Source organism: Arachis hypogaea, chromosome 19 (assembly GCF_003086295.3).
Source record: "Arachis hypogaea cultivar Tifrunner chromosome 19, arahy.Tifrunner.gnm2.J5K5, whole genome shotgun sequence".
Lineage (NCBI taxonomy): Eukaryota > Viridiplantae > Streptophyta > Magnoliopsida > Fabales > Fabaceae > Arachis > Arachis hypogaea.
Genome location: NC_092054.1, coordinates 130822531 through 130835267, shown reverse-complemented (window position 1 = coordinate 130835267; position 12737 = coordinate 130822531). Strand labels below are relative to the sequence as shown.

The 12737-nt window shown below is 34.3% G+C and overlaps 1 protein-coding gene across 3 annotated transcripts; it reads right to left on the bottom strand.

Annotated features, from left to right (window-relative positions):
- Positions 1 to 6314: 6314 nt before the first annotated feature.
- Positions 6315 to 10695, bottom strand: LOC112777495 (uncharacterized). Of its 3 annotated transcripts, none has more exons than XM_025821880.3 (9): positions 10527 to 10695; positions 10305 to 10417; positions 8969 to 9033; positions 8734 to 8817; positions 7464 to 7530; positions 7202 to 7324; positions 7039 to 7122; positions 6883 to 6969; positions 6315 to 6797 (listed from the first exon to the last, which is right to left on the bottom strand). In XM_025821880.3, exons 1-9 carry the CDS (start codon positions 10612 to 10614, stop codon positions 6711 to 6713), a joined length of 798 nt encoding a protein of 265 aa, XP_025677665.1. In that variant the 5' UTR covers positions 10615 to 10695; the 3' UTR covers positions 6315 to 6710. The 3 variants fall into 3 exon arrangements, with proteins under 3 accessions (XP_025677665.1, XP_025677667.1, XP_025677666.1); XM_025821882.3 differs by lacking the exon at positions 10527 to 10695 and adding an exon at positions 9111 to 9148 and having other exon boundaries at positions 10305 to 10435; XM_025821881.3 differs by lacking the exon at positions 7039 to 7122.
- Between the last annotated feature and the right edge of the window lie 2042 nt (positions 10696 to 12737).

Below are 12737 nucleotides of genomic sequence, written 5' to 3'. Positions count from 1 at the left end.
CCAAATTTTGTTGAAGCAACCCTTACCACAATATCAGGGGGAGACAGTATACTTCTTCTTGAAACCTTTTAATCAATTGCTGGTTTAGGATGAAGCACATGGTAGAGACAATCCAGAAAAAGATGCCGAAATCAATTTTACAACAATCAGGATTGTAGTTAATTTTGGTGATAAAAATATTAATGTTAATGTAATATTACCTCAGCTTCTTATTGTGTTTCAGGTGCGAGTGATGCAAGGTGGAGTTTTGACAAAATGTATCTATCTTGGGCTTGGAGTGTGCAGACGGTGTCAAACTCATTAGTTAGTCCATCTGCGTATTTCTTCACTCGTATGGCCCAGAGGTAGCATTTCTCTTTCATGTCAGAAGTATGTTGATTCGTCCTCGCAGGAGTTTCAAACTTCTCGAAACTCTCTGTGCCACTCTCCTTTGAAATCTGTGGACTTTTTTCTTTTGTTGTCACCCCACCACTTGTAATTTTTTGTATCAGATCCCCTAATTGTTCTAGCAGTTTTGGGATTTTTGGAGTTTTTGCCCTCCCTCCATCTTGCGTTGACGCTCCCTCCTGTGTTGCTGCTTCTTCTTGGCTTGAATCAGTCAAGCCAAGGCTGAATGATGGCATCGGATCTGTTTTAGGAACATACGATGCTGTCCGTGCCATCATCATCAGCGCAGCAGCGTCTTCTGGGGCTGGATTACTGCGTGATCATGTATAACGTATTATAAAAATAAGAATATACAAATGATAACCAAACATTGATTTTACTCTAATGAACTTACATTTTAGATGGAGCTGGGGGAAGCGTGGGTGTGCTTTCTTCAAGTTGTTGGGGGGGGGGGGAGGGGGGTTCAGGAGTGTTGCACGATTACATAAAATTAATCATGTTATAAAAAAACTAGTTAGGGATCAATCGTGAAAATATACACCCCAACAGGTGCAATATACACCCAAACGGTAACCAAATACACACCCAAGACTATTTCTTACCTTTTTGTAGTTCCTTCAATTTGTAGCACAGGGGTTGGTTCATTTTCTGTCTCAGGTGTTTCTTCAATTTCCAGCATAGTGGTTGTTTGGGACAGTGGTAGACAAACTTGAATCGGAACTCTAAACAAGATGAAAAATAAAAGGTTAACAAAGCTTCCGAAAATAAAAAGGTTATAAGGTTGAAATTTTCTTGAAAAACTCACATTGCTAGCGCTTCGACTGTGTCTCTTCCCTCACAACCATCATATTCTCTTCAGCCGGCTCACTGGCTGACTCTTCAACCAGACTCAACCTAAAATACACCCTAAGAAAGTAAAAAATACACCCGAAGCATTCAAAAGAAAGACAGGCTTTGTTTTTTGAGAACTTACATACTTGCAGTTTTTGCTTTTTTTTCCTGCCTTTTTTTCTCGAATAAAACAATAAAGAGCTTTTTTTTTCTAAAAAATATATATACAGAATTAGAAGTAGAAGGTAATAAAAGAACAAAAGCAACGGTTATTTGAAAGAGAAATTACATGCTCTCTGCCGGTTTGTTTATGCTACTTTGGTCTGTGTGTCCTTGAGAGGAAGGATCATCACTTTCCGAGTTTACGTCCGATATTCTAAACATAATAGAGTACATGTTATTCACAAAAAATATCATACTGTTAAATCAGGATAACAAGATTTTATCAAATAAAGCTTCTTACATTTTAGATGAGATATAGTGACCTTCCGTCGATCGCAAGTCAGCTTCCTTCTCCCTGCCAAACAAGAAACAATTATTAGCAAAGAAAACACCCTAAAATCTGAAATATACACCCAACAAGACATACCCCTGTGCAGCAGATTTTTCATTGTTTTCCCTTAAGAATTCATCTAATTCTTCAGTTCCAATTTCAGATCTGACAGTACATGCATAAAAGAACATGTTAACAAATATAATTTTGATGATAGACGATAATATAGCTTACAAAGTACTGTACCCATGATAGGATTGAGCTTGCTCAGGAGATGAATCCTCAACAATGACCTTTTTCTTTTTGGATTGTGTTCTGGAGAGAAAAAATAAGTATGAATCAGAAATACAAAATTAATTTGATCACAAAATACTATCCAAAGAAGTGCATACTTTTTTGGTGTTCTCTGAGTCTTTTTCTTTGTTTTTTGCTTCTCCATTGGTGATGATTCTTTGCTTCTATAAGTTAATAAAAGATACTCTGTTAATACATGAAATCTTGATAATAAACCCAAAGGAAAGGAGTAATAATTTCAGAACATTACTCATCAATTGATTTAGATTCTGAATCAGAATCCTCCTGAATCTTCTTTCTTTTTTTGGACTCCATTCTGAAAGGCATACAATCATTATTTAAAAACATACTAAAGGGATAAAATACACCCAAATGAATGCACAAAATACACCCAAATTAATGCACAAAACACACCCAACTTGATAAACAAAATACACCCAACCGGATAAACAAAATACACCCAACTTGATAAACAAAATACATCCAACTGGATAAACAAAATAAATCCAAGTATGTTACTTACTTTTTGGCTTTTTGGCTGGGTTGTTTTCTTGGTGAATCCTCTGAGTCTTCTTCAGTCTCAGACTCAGAGGTAGAATGGTCACTATCAGTTGTTTCAGTCTCAGATGATGATGTTGAACTTGCCTTCCTTTTTTTTGTTTTTTTGGTTTCTTGTTTTTTTTTCTTTTTTCTTTATTTTTTTCATTTTTTCCTTTGTTTCCGCCATCTTTACAATCCCCTGAAACATTAGAAATTTTAATTAGCAGCATTCAGGTAAATAAAATATACCCAAGAATACACCCAAGATATTTTGTTCACTTACCATATATTCCTCCATTTCTGCCCTCATTCTTTCGATCAATTGCTCTCTAGTCCAGTTGGCAATCCAGGGTTCTGGAGGTCTTTCTGCCCTCTTCTTGTCTTTATTTTTGGATAGATGAAAGTAAACTATCATCAGGACAAACAGGCAGCCGTCAATTGACTTGTTCTTTTTTAGATTGTAATCTGTTATGCCCTTGATGATAAAATTCAAAACATGTGCTCCCCAATTCCGCTCTGTTATTGTGTCCATTTTGAAAATTGGTGCCAGATGCACATGTGAGATTTTGTTTATTGTTGTTGGTAACAGGAACGCCATCTGTATATAGAGGATGAAAATCCTCTTGAACATGAGGCGATCCTGTTCATTATCAACGCCAATAGCCATCATCTCATCCGTCAGATTTTTGAGGGTCTTACCCTGGAATCTTCTAAAAATTTATTTGTCGTCTTCAGAAAGATCCTTATAATTGACTTTTTGAGGAAATAGATCTCCTACAAAAAGGAAAACAACATAGTATGAAAATCAGTTCAAATACACCCAAGCATCAATTGAAATACACCTGAATATGGCTCATATACACCCATGTTTGTAGCGAGTTACCTGACGCGTTGATGCCAAGCGCAGCCCCTATTGTTTTTGGTCTTACTTTAAAAGAACCGTATCCGGTTTCGAGTCTGTTTTTCCCTACTTTAAAGGAGTTAGACAACTCCCTTAATATTTGGTGATGCACCCTTAGCGGCGGGATGTGCATCAGGCCACCAAATCCCAAATCCCTAATAATTTCTTTCTTCTCCTCGCTCATATTTCTGAATTTGTCACTCAACAAATGGGTTGCACATTTAAGGTCTTTGGTTTGCTGTAAACAAAGCAAAATTAGAGTCAGAGATATTTCTATTATGAAAAACTGATTTCATCTAAGACATATATTTGTTCTTACATTTTTTTCAGCTTGGTTTCTGCCTGCCATTTTTTCTGAAATGAAAAATACACCCATAGATATCAGTCAGATATTACTCAAACATGCATAAATATACAAGGTCAAGCAACATTACAAGGTCAAGCAATATACACCCATGGACAAGCAAATATTAGAACAGTTGCAAATGTTGACTATATTACAGTATATCAGTTCAGAAATATACACCCAACAAAGTATGCCATATACACCCAACAAATTACTCCATATACACCCACCAAATTATGCAATATACTCCCAAAAATCAGTTACGAGAAGAACTAGAACAAGAAGAACAGTAGCACCTAGAACAACTAAGAAGAACAGTAAAACCTAGAACAAGTAGAACATTAAAAACAGTAAAATGAGACCTAGAACAAGAAGAACAGTAAAACCTAGAAGAACGTAGAAGAACAGTAAAAGCTAGTTCTTCGATTTCGAAATGTGAAAAATATACAAGATGGGTAAAATAGTAACGTACCTTAAGTAATATATCTTCATTTTTTTTCTGGAGATTGTTGATCGAGAGTTCTATCTTGTGTTGATGAAGAGTTCTAATCTTCGCGACGAGTTCTATCTCTGCAGTTTGCAATGTTGCTCGAAAATGGACGGTTTGTGTTTTCTTCGAAGAAGAAGTGGAAGAGTGCGCCATAACGAGCACTTTTTGCGAAGCGCAACCATTGAGTTGCGCGCGTGTAAATGACGCTCCGTCAAAGTGAGTGAGTGCGCGTGTATTTTTGATGGGCTGGGCCAACTTGTAACACTTGTAGGCCATTTTTGTTTGTATGTATAACAAGCCCGTATTACTAAATATATAATATTATATTTAATTATACAATATTTTAATTTTCTGCTCCTCTTTTGTCAAATTCCTGAATCTGTCCGTGCAATAAACTTAATTCTAAGCACAATTACAAAGCAGAAACAGATTCAGAAGCCCATAACTCCTCAATTCTATAATCTCGCATCAGATAAGGATATAGCACGACGCAGAAAGTGATGACTCTGATTCAAATATTCATTTATGGAAAAAAAGTGCATATTTGAAGTGTTGATTTAATAATTAGTCACAGTCACTTGGGGGTTGACTTCAGAATGAAAAATAAACGCATGTGGCACACACTGTCGCTAATTGTTAAACATGGGAATTGGAATACCGTTTGTTCCTTGATAAAAGGAAAAAAAAGAAATTAAAAAAAGAGGGAAGATGAATGAAGAGAGAAGAAAAAAGAGAAGCGTCCAAATGGAGAATTAGTGCAAATAAGAGTGAGGAAGTCGTCCATGGAATGGAAGAAGACACAGAATTGCAGAAAGAGAAGTCACTGATTTGTCGTTCGAACTTTAAACTTTGAATCCTTAAATCGCTCACTAATCTTTAAATCGCTCACTCACTCTCTCGTTGCCATAATGCCATGCAATTATTGAAAAAAAAAAGAAAACAAAAAAAAGTTGACAGCTTTTTCTTTTTCTTTTTCTTAATGAAATTATTTTTTTATAATAAATGATAAATAATTTTTGTGCAATCACTTTTCGAATTTGAGCTGACCTCTAATATAATATCTTAACTGTTAGACATAAAGTAAACTACTAAGATTATACTCGAAAGTCTATATTGCCGACAAAAATATTATAAAAATTACGAATGACAAATAAGTCTAAAAGATTTAAAAATACGACAAAAAAATAGATATTAAAAATATTTTAAAAAAAATTTGATTTTGATACAATTTTTTACAAGCATTATTAAAAAAAAATTTTCATCCTCATAAAAATTTAGATCAAATAGATTAATTATTTGTTAAATACAAAATTTATCACTTATAAAAAAATATAATATTTATTAGTTATTTTTGTCACATTTTTAAATAATTCAAAAACTTATTTGCCGTGCAAATCTTATAGGTTATAGGTTATTTTTATTAGTCATGTAAACTTTTAGGTGCCATTTTGTTTATCCCTTAAACATACTTTTTTACATTTATAAATATAGAATTTAATTTTCATACAAATAATATAAAAATAATTTACACAAATATTTTATCTTATATTATTATATTAGTAAAATAATTAATTTTTAGGTTAATTACTTAAAAATTATCTAAACATATATATCTAATTAGATGACTATATAAAATTATTTTACACTATCAATATATTGAAATTAAACAAAAAAATATATTAATTTAATTTTATATTTTTATTAAGCATTGTTATAGTAGTCTTTTAATTTTTCTAGAATAAAAGACAATTAAGTCTTTAATAGTTGTTGAGTATATATATGTTACTAAGCAAAATGAATTGACTTTGCTTTTTATTGGGGTGGGTTTGTTCCATATTTTACTTGGCAAACATAATTTTTTTTCTTACTTTGAAAATTACATTTTGACATATATATATTGCAAAAACTAAAACTCTTCAATTATACGGTAAAAAAATTAGAATTACCTTTTGAAAATTTTGAAATAAACCCAACCTTATTGTACTATAATAAATTTAGAAACCAAAATAAAAATAAAACGTTACTATACAAATTCATAACAACAAGCTTACTTTAGATTTCCCAATTTCCATAAGAAATGTTACAGAAACTCAAGTAAGATTGACTAAAATAAATATCAAATGTAGGAAACATGGAAAGGTAACGTACTTCTTATGGAAGCTAAAAGCTTTCTTTTACATATTCTATAAGGACTATGTCACGTGTACACCAAAATCAGCCACCAAAGTTAGTCATCAGTATAAAATACATACCAGAATACAAATATATGATGAAAATAAATTAAATCACACATGTATTTATACACAAATACATTGGTGACTGATTTTAGTGGCTAATTTTGATGTACGAATAGCATTTTTGATTCTGTAAATAGATCAATGAGAGAGACCGAAACTTGTAACATACATGCAGATCACAGTCATCGTTCTCACAAGGCATCGCGAGAAGCAATTCGGCAAGTTATTGCATCTGCAAGTGATGAAACTCCGAGTTCGGGAGCATATATCTTGTAGTGCTGAAAAAGAAAGAATTAGAATATCATATAGTCTGAACAAAACAATACGAAGTCATTAGAAATTAGAATCAGTGCCCTTTCAAACCTTTTGTATCTGGGATTGGTTTGCTCTCCCTTCCAGCTCCTCCAGTTCAATCTCTTTTCCATTAATGAGCTTCTCAATAGCTTTTATCTATTGACGACAGAGATGAACTAAAGTTACATACTCAAAAAAAAAAAAGGTGTCTTAGAATTGTCCGACCTCATTAGGAGTAGCATCAAATCTAGCAGCAAGGATGTATGTCGTGTTATCTGAGATACCACATCTTTTCAAAGATTCACTAATCTATCCACGATACAAGGAGAAGTTAGCCTACTTAATTGGAAAATGAACCAGAATCAGTCAAATACAAATGCATACTTACATGCTTGGACCCTGAGTAATTGTAAATAAGCTCTGAGTGAAGAGTGCGTGTGGTCAAAGAATCCCGTGACTTAGCTACAAGTGTCTTGTGCGCAGCAGCTAGAAGAGGAAAAACATCTAGAATCTGGTTCAGTTGATAACAATTGAAACATTAGAATGATGAAAAACAGTCATCATTAAAATTTGAAAATGGTTTAAGCACTAGAGTCATGGATATAAATGGTGCTGGGTATGACATAAAGCACAAATATAAGAAACAATACAAGTAAAGCATTGAGGAATGCAACTTCTGGCTCCAATGTCCCAGCTTGCATACTTTCCAAGAGCTCCCTATGAGAAAACAAGAATACCATCACATAATTTATCGAAAGGGCAGGGAAGCAGGATCCCAATCTTTAGAATCAATTACAAATAGCAAACATTTTACAATGTGTTCCATATATTTACTTTTAGTCTTCTACAGACTCATTGTATGATAGAAAGAGTAAAGAATTTGCAGGTACCATTCTAAAACAATTAGAAAGGAGCAACTAGTTTATAAGTCACCATTTCTAACCGCTGGAACACTAGCCTCACTAAACACTCTTATTATCAAAAGAAAAAGTGGAAAACTGAACTCTAACTACCATGAATTATAACTTCCAGTTAAAGTGATCCCTTAGGCTGCGTCTAAATACTATCTCTGACACAAACAAAGAGCCAATAGATAAAAAAAAAAAACTCATTTGGTTGCGGAGACGGACACACAATTTTTGTCTCCAACTCGCCGTTGCGTATTTTAGTCTCAAAGGAAAATCCAAACACAACCTTATGATATATATATATATATATATATATATATATATATATTTTTGTTTGGTGACTACCTTATGATATGTTTGGTTTGGTTTGTTTTCATTTGAAGTTGATAAGTTTTCATTATTAATTACGAAATTGCTACATTGTACTAATTACTTTCCTTGTTTTCAAAATGTGAAATGAATTCTAAAGAAACTGAAAGAAAGTACTCATAGATAACAGTATCAGCCTTATATATATAATGATGTAGTATAAGAAATCAAACCGAAAATAACTACCTACCCAAGAGCTAACAAATTCTGTTTCTTGTTTGCTAAGTTACATCACTCTTCCTTATACAAAAGGAAAACAAGATATCATTTTTGTAATTATCAAAGAAAAAATATCACTGCAAAATCAATACCCAAAAAATAAAAATAAAGCCCCTTATGATCTGTTCTATCATAGCTACTTTGATGTTTACTGGACCAATCAATTACCTCCAATAACCATTTAACCTAATGAAATGATAAAGGAACAAAATGGTGTTTATAGACTACAACGCCTCCCTGATAGTTGGGATGACGAAAAGTCTCAATAACTTGAAGAAATACAAATTTCAAACAAGTCAAAACTGCAATAAAATCTTTCTTTCATTAACAACTAACATGTAAATTTCCAATAACAGGTTGCTAATATTCCATAATTTATGATTGTTTTTAGAATAATGAGAGAAAACGAGAGAGAGAGGCTAACTTGGAATTGGTGACATCGGTGTAGAGTGCAAGAGAAAGTGTCGCTCCATTTATATTAAACACCTTCATAGCCTCCGCTTTGATTCTGCAAAGAAATTGGAATGAGAGAGCAATGAAGGCCAAAAGAAGTTACAATAATTAAGCTTCAGCTGTAGAACTGGCAAGTAATATTCTCAATGCTCAAAATCCAAAACTTCTGAACCAATATAAAATAATGAAGAAAGTGTAACAAATACCTCCTTCCAGTGAGAGTGACTCCAGCGGTGACGGTGGCGTGACTCTTGGGTCGCCGTACCCGATGCTGCAAATGGTAAGAGTGAGGTTTTGTTGAGGTTCTTTTAGATTGAGAACTACTAACCATAGTTGTTAGAACCGAACCGGTAAATGGTGATGGAACCAAACAAACTACTGGGTCACTGGAACATTAGTTCAATCGATGGGTCACTAGTTGAATCATTGGTCCGGTCCCACATAAATAAAAATATAAACTAGCTAAGTGCAATCACATATAATCTAATCACACTATCACATAACCACAAAGTCACAACCTATTATCTAATCAAACTATCACAACCTATTAGCTAAGTGCAACAACACCAATAGTTCAATGATTCCTTAGTCACAACACTAGCATCAAAACAGATTAATATACAATAACTAACAAAATTCCAATTAACAACAATTACAAAGTTAGTAACTCAAATTGACAAATACATACTACTAACCATAGTTATCAAAACCGAACCGATAATTGACCTAGTCATACGATTGGATCACCAGGTCATTTGTTCAACCGTTGGGTCACTAATTTACCTCCTTGACTCGGTCATAATTAAATAAAAATGTAAAATTATAAAAATAAAAAATTAAAATCTACAGTTAAAACTTAAAATGCATGTCTTCACAAACATATTAATAACATTAAGTATCAATTTTGTAGAAATAACTAATGATGTAAAAAGTGATATAAACTAGTCACGAGTACAAAATACTTTCTCAATTTAAATGAACAAGTGAAAGAGCAAAAAATAACACAATCAGGTAAATCAAATTCAAGAGGTGATCTCAAAGTCGGCATCTATATCTTCATAGAACAAATTTGAAGCTTAACCAACATTTCCTTCATTTTGGTTTGCATCTATATCAACATTTGTGTATTTTTCACAAATCAATACTAAGAATAATTCATAATAGCAACTGAGTTGTGATGACGACATTTTTTAAATTCTAGCAAGAAAAAAAAAGAGCATGGGAACAAATTTAACTGAACAATTTTATTCAATATATGATCATTTTCAGCAACAAAAGATTACAGATTTACAGAAACAAAAAATTTAGCTAAGTGATTATTTCAGCAAGACAACAACAGATTCAAGCTCCAGTGATGATAATCAGTAATAAATTCAATTCTGATGAATTTCAGCAACCAAAAAATTAGTTCGGTGATATTTTCAGCAACAAATTCAACTTTTAGCAACAAAATCAAGGTGCACTGATGAATTACAGCAACAAAATTGAATTGAGCAAAATTGAATTGAGCAAGAAAGAAAAGGGGAATTTGTTGGAACTCACCAAATCGGGGACCAGCTGCTGACGGCGAGGCTCGAAGCAAAAAGACGACGACCAGCCCGGGACGTGCTGCTTCTGCCGCCGGAGATGACGAGCGCAGGGAAGGCGCGCGCTGACTGCGAGACGGTGACGAGCAACAACAAGCTTGAGTGCGAGACCGGAGGCAGTGCGAGAGAGCTTGAGTGCGAGAGCGACAGGGAGAGAGATGAGAGAGCTTGAGCTTACCGAGAGAGTGACGAGACTCAGACACTGAGGGGTGCCCTTGTGGGTGCGAGACTGCGAGAGGAAGAGGAAGGAGACGTTCCCCGAGCATATTACGATTTTGGCATTCCTTTACTAGAAAACGTCCTCGTTTTCAATTTTTTTTTTTTCAAAAAAAAAAAAAAAAAAGCATGCATGACCCTTTCCAGTTTTGCTTTAAAACGAATGGACGCGAAGCGGTTTTTTGCGGGTCTGATGCTTAAGCGGTTCGGAGGGTGGTTTGGCCTGGTCAGGTAACGGGGAGATTGGAATTTCGATCAAACCGGTCGATTCAAGCCGAATCTGATAACTAAGTATTGACACAATTCTATACAAATAAAACAGCAACAATTAACATCAATTTATCTGTTCTAAACCTATATTAAAACAACAACCATCAAAACGAAAGAGAAAGCAAACATATTAATATATAGAGACAAGGACAATTCGATTTAAGAATACATTTAAGTCCTGACTTCTTCAAAATCTGGACACATCGATCTTTGATTCTAATTTGTCCAATTTTAAAAACTGTCTCACGTGTGCATCCGTATCAACCAGGTCAGTACAATGGGAGTCACATTTGATTTTTTCAAGTGAATATGAGGGATCAATATGTCCAAATTTTGAAAAGGTCATGGACTTAAATGTATTTTCAAATTCTCAAAGACTTAAACGAGAATTTAAATGTCCGCGAATCAAATGGTCAAGAATCTATTTATCCTTTTCTCTAATATATAATAACTAAAAAAAAGCTCGCCTTTGTAGAAGGTCAGAAGCAGAACCGAACTCAGGTTCGACAATAAAAGAGAAGCAAGATGCGGAGGCAGAGAAGAAAAGAAGAGGCAAGCCACAACAGAGCCAACAATAGCTTCAACACAGATGGAGGCAAGGCGCGCAGGGACTGGCGGCGTGGTGACAAGGCTAGGAGAGGAGGAAGTGACAAGGCCAACAAAGAAGTCCGTCGCTCTCAAAGCTACATCGTTTTGTGTGCTGCCCTAATCCTCAAATTGATTTGGTTTGTTCGTTTAGGGTGGTGGCTGGTGGTGAGGAAGGAGTTCTACGTACATCAACAATGGCTTCGAAGAGAGCATCATCAACCTCAAGAAGAAGCGTAAGTGGAGTAAGACAAGAAAATTCTGCTTCAAGCTTAGTTCCATGTGTTGTGCATGCTGGAGATGTAAACGACGCCGTCGCCCCGAGGTGCTTCTGTGGAGTTTATGCAATAATGTATATGTCCAGGACTGTTAGCAACCCTAATAGAATCTTCTTGGGTTGCCCATTCTATAATGTAAGTTAAAAAATTTGTTTTGGTTTGATCTGAAATGGTTGTAGACAATAAATGATTTTAGGAATTTTGATAGGGAAAGGAACCTCATTGCAAATTTTTTGTTTGGGTCGATGAGCATCTTGCTAGAATTGGAAGCAATGGTTGCATCTCTGATAAGAGACATTTGGGTGAGATACAGATTGAAGTTGTAGAAGAGAAAGAGGAATTGGATCATAGAATGGCTGTTTTGGAGGAGAAGATTATTGCTTTGGAGAAGAAGAAAAATCCATTAGCTTGGTGTATTGGTGTAATTATATGTGCTGTTTGTGTAGCTATTTATGTATCTAGTGCTTGAGAAATGAATTATATAAATCATGATAGAGAATGGGTTTTTCTAGGTTTTTCTTGTGTATTGAAACATGCCATTTTTGGCTATTTATGGATCTGTAATCTAAATGCATCTCAAATTATAATATCAGTATGTTTAAATTATGTTTTAAATATCTGAAAAAACATGGAAACGTTGAAGAATTAGATTTAATAGTTGCATACATAAGCTTCGAAAGTTGATGTTCAATAACATAAACAAGTTTGTCATAGCTAGTTTCCTAAACCTCACAAATGAAAGCTTTTCAAAATGAACAAGTCTCCTAAAGTGCATAGTTTTATGAAGCTTAACATGACAAAAGTAAGCCTCAAACACAAAATACAGATCCTAATTCAAGGATACGCAGAAATAAGTATCAATCAAAATGCAATACCAAGTTTACTAAAAGCTATTACAAGGCATAGTGGGATGCCCAAAGTCATACAGTTCTTCACTACTTTGGCCTGATGGAAGGTGGATTAGGGATGAATTTGAATAGTCTAGTTATAGCTGTGTTGCTGCTGCTAATGTCTCCTGGGTAGCTGCTGCACTTGGTCCT

What these genes read in the sequence shown, in the direction of transcription:
- LOC112777495 (XM_025821880.3), bottom strand. Translation starts at nt 10,614, where the DNA reads ATGCTCGGGGAACGTCTCCTTCCTCTTCCTCTCGCAGTCTCGCACCCA. An exon ending in CATTCCTCAATGCTTTACTT is followed by an intron (nt 7,325 to 7,463) that starts GTATTGTTTCTT and finishes CAACTGAACCAG; the next exon opens with ATTCTAGATGTTTTTCCTCT. An exon ending in ACCAATCCCAGATACAAAAG is followed by an intron (nt 6,798 to 6,882) that starts GTTTGAAAGGGC and finishes TTTCTTTTTCAG; the next exon opens with CACTACAAGATATATGCTCC.